The sequence below is a fragment of the Octopus bimaculoides genome, chromosome 2 (assembly GCF_001194135.2).
Source record: "Octopus bimaculoides isolate UCB-OBI-ISO-001 chromosome 2, ASM119413v2, whole genome shotgun sequence".
Taxonomy (NCBI): Eukaryota; Metazoa; Mollusca; class Cephalopoda; order Octopoda; family Octopodidae; genus Octopus; species Octopus bimaculoides.
Window position 1 is genome coordinate 52,974,132 of NC_068982.1, and position 2,088 is coordinate 52,976,219.

At 42.1% G+C, this 2,088-nt stretch overlaps 1 protein-coding gene across 1 annotated transcript in view; it reads left to right on the forward strand.

Moving 5' to 3' along the window:
- LOC106867400 (uncharacterized) overlaps positions 1-2,088 on the forward strand; it is a 36,872-nt gene that overhangs the window by 1,935 nt on the left and 32,849 nt on the right. Inside the window, exon 2 of the mRNA XM_014912262.2 lies at positions 345-466. Coding sequence (XP_014767748.2) covers positions 345-466 — 122 coding nt within the window. The remainder of the gene's footprint in view (positions 1-344; positions 467-2,088) is intronic.

Below are 2,088 nucleotides of genomic sequence, written 5' to 3' on the forward strand. Positions count from 1 at the left end.
ATAGTAGAAAGGATTCTTATTATTAAGACGGCGAGCTGGCAGAATCGTTAGCACGCCGAGCAAAATGCTTAGCAGCATTTCGTCCATCTTCACGTTCTGAGTTCAAATTCCGCTGAGGTCGACTTCACCTTTCATCCTTTCGGGGGTCGATAAATTAAGTACTAATGAAACACTGGGGTCGATGTAATTGACTAGTCCTCTCCCTCAAATTTCAGGCCTTGTGCCTATAATTGAAGAGATTATTATTATTATTATTATTATTATTATTATCATTTGTTGTTGTTGTTGTTGTTGTTGTTGTTATTAGTATTAGTTGATATTTTTGTTTTCTTCCAAAATTTTAGAATTTTGGAAAAAATTGAAAAACGCGGAATATATGTACCAACAGGAATTTTTGGAAGGCTTTTATAAACGGAAAAAACAATGTAAAGAGAGTTTCTTGGCGCGGAAATCTCAGCGGATAAATGTAAGTTTGATTATGGCGCGGTGGCGGGGTTGGTTCTTTCCTGGGTACCTGGATGAATTTGGTGCAAACAAAATAGGTCGAAAAAATCTAAGTTTAAAAACGTGAGAGGGAACTAGGGATGGGAAATACAATAAAAGAGAGACAGATAATGCACGTCAGGACTGCGGAAACATATCTCCCTCGGATTATTACCTGTTCCGATCTAAGGCTCGCTTCCTGTACTCGCGGCGCTTCGTCAACCAAGAGGAGATGACAGCTTCAGTGAAAGAGTTCTTCGCCTCAAAGGACAAGAAATGGTATCAGCATGGGGTCAAACAACTGAGAGAAAGGGTGGCATCAGACGGTGTAACACGATGGCCTGTACTTCGACAGAAACGTTAACACGCCGGGCGAAATACTTAGCGGTATTTCATCTGTCTTTATGTTCTGTGTTCAAATTCCGCCGAGGTCGACTTTGCCTTTCATCCTTTCGGGGTTGATAAATTAAGTACCGTTGCGTACTAGGGTCAACTAATCGACTGCCCACCCCATCTCCGAAAATGTCGGGCCTTGTGCCTAGAGTAGAAAAGAAAGTGAGAGATAGGTGCTCTTTAATCTTTATTCTTCAACTTGTTTCAGTCATTGAACTGCAACTATGATGGGACACCACCTTCACGGTTCTAGTCAAACAAATGGACCCCAGTACTTATTCTTTTTAAGACTGACACTTATTCTATCGCTCTCTTTTGCCGGGAAACAAACAGATATACACACACACATACGTACGTGCGTACGTATGTATGTATGTATGTATGTATGTATGTATGTATGTATGTATGTATGTATAGCAGGATTCCTAAGCAGATGCTCTATGGAGAACTTGTGAATGGAAGGAGACTCCGGCAGAAACCAAGGCTGCGCTTTAAGGACTGTATCAAGTCCTCATTAAAGGCCTGTGATATGCAGGACACTGACTGGGAGAACAATGCCTGTCATCGCCACGGATGGAGGAAGCATGTTAAGGAGGGGATCGACACTTTTGAGAGAGCACGTAACCAGCATGAAGAACTTAAGTGAGCTGCGCAAAAGCGCACGGCTCATATAGTGAATGGGGAAAGCTTGGTCTGCAATGTTTGCAATCGTGTATGCTTGTCAAGAGCAGGGCTCATTAGCCACCAACGGAGCCACAAATGCAAAATATAAGTTAGTCCTAGAGTGCACAATGTTCCTGAAGGTCGGCAATGGTCTTCCTCGGTCACGAGTGGACGGCCATCATGTATGTATGTATGATGGACTCTCCCGTCGAAGATGACGCGTGAGTGTTCAGCTTTTGCCGAACGACCTGCACAAATGATTTATTTATAGTGATTAAATGTTCGTGATGTACATTAACTCCCTCCCTCCTATAAATCGATGTTGCCAGGACAAGTACACGATGTACTACACGCCAGGTGTCAAAGTGATCGTAGAGCAACGTGAGATGAGGAGTTTTGCTCAAGAACACAACGCACCACACGGTCTAGGAACCGGAACCACGATCGCACGATCGTGAGTGTAACAACCTAAACACTAGAACATGCACCTTCATATATATATATATATATATATATATGCATATATATATATGCATATATATATATATA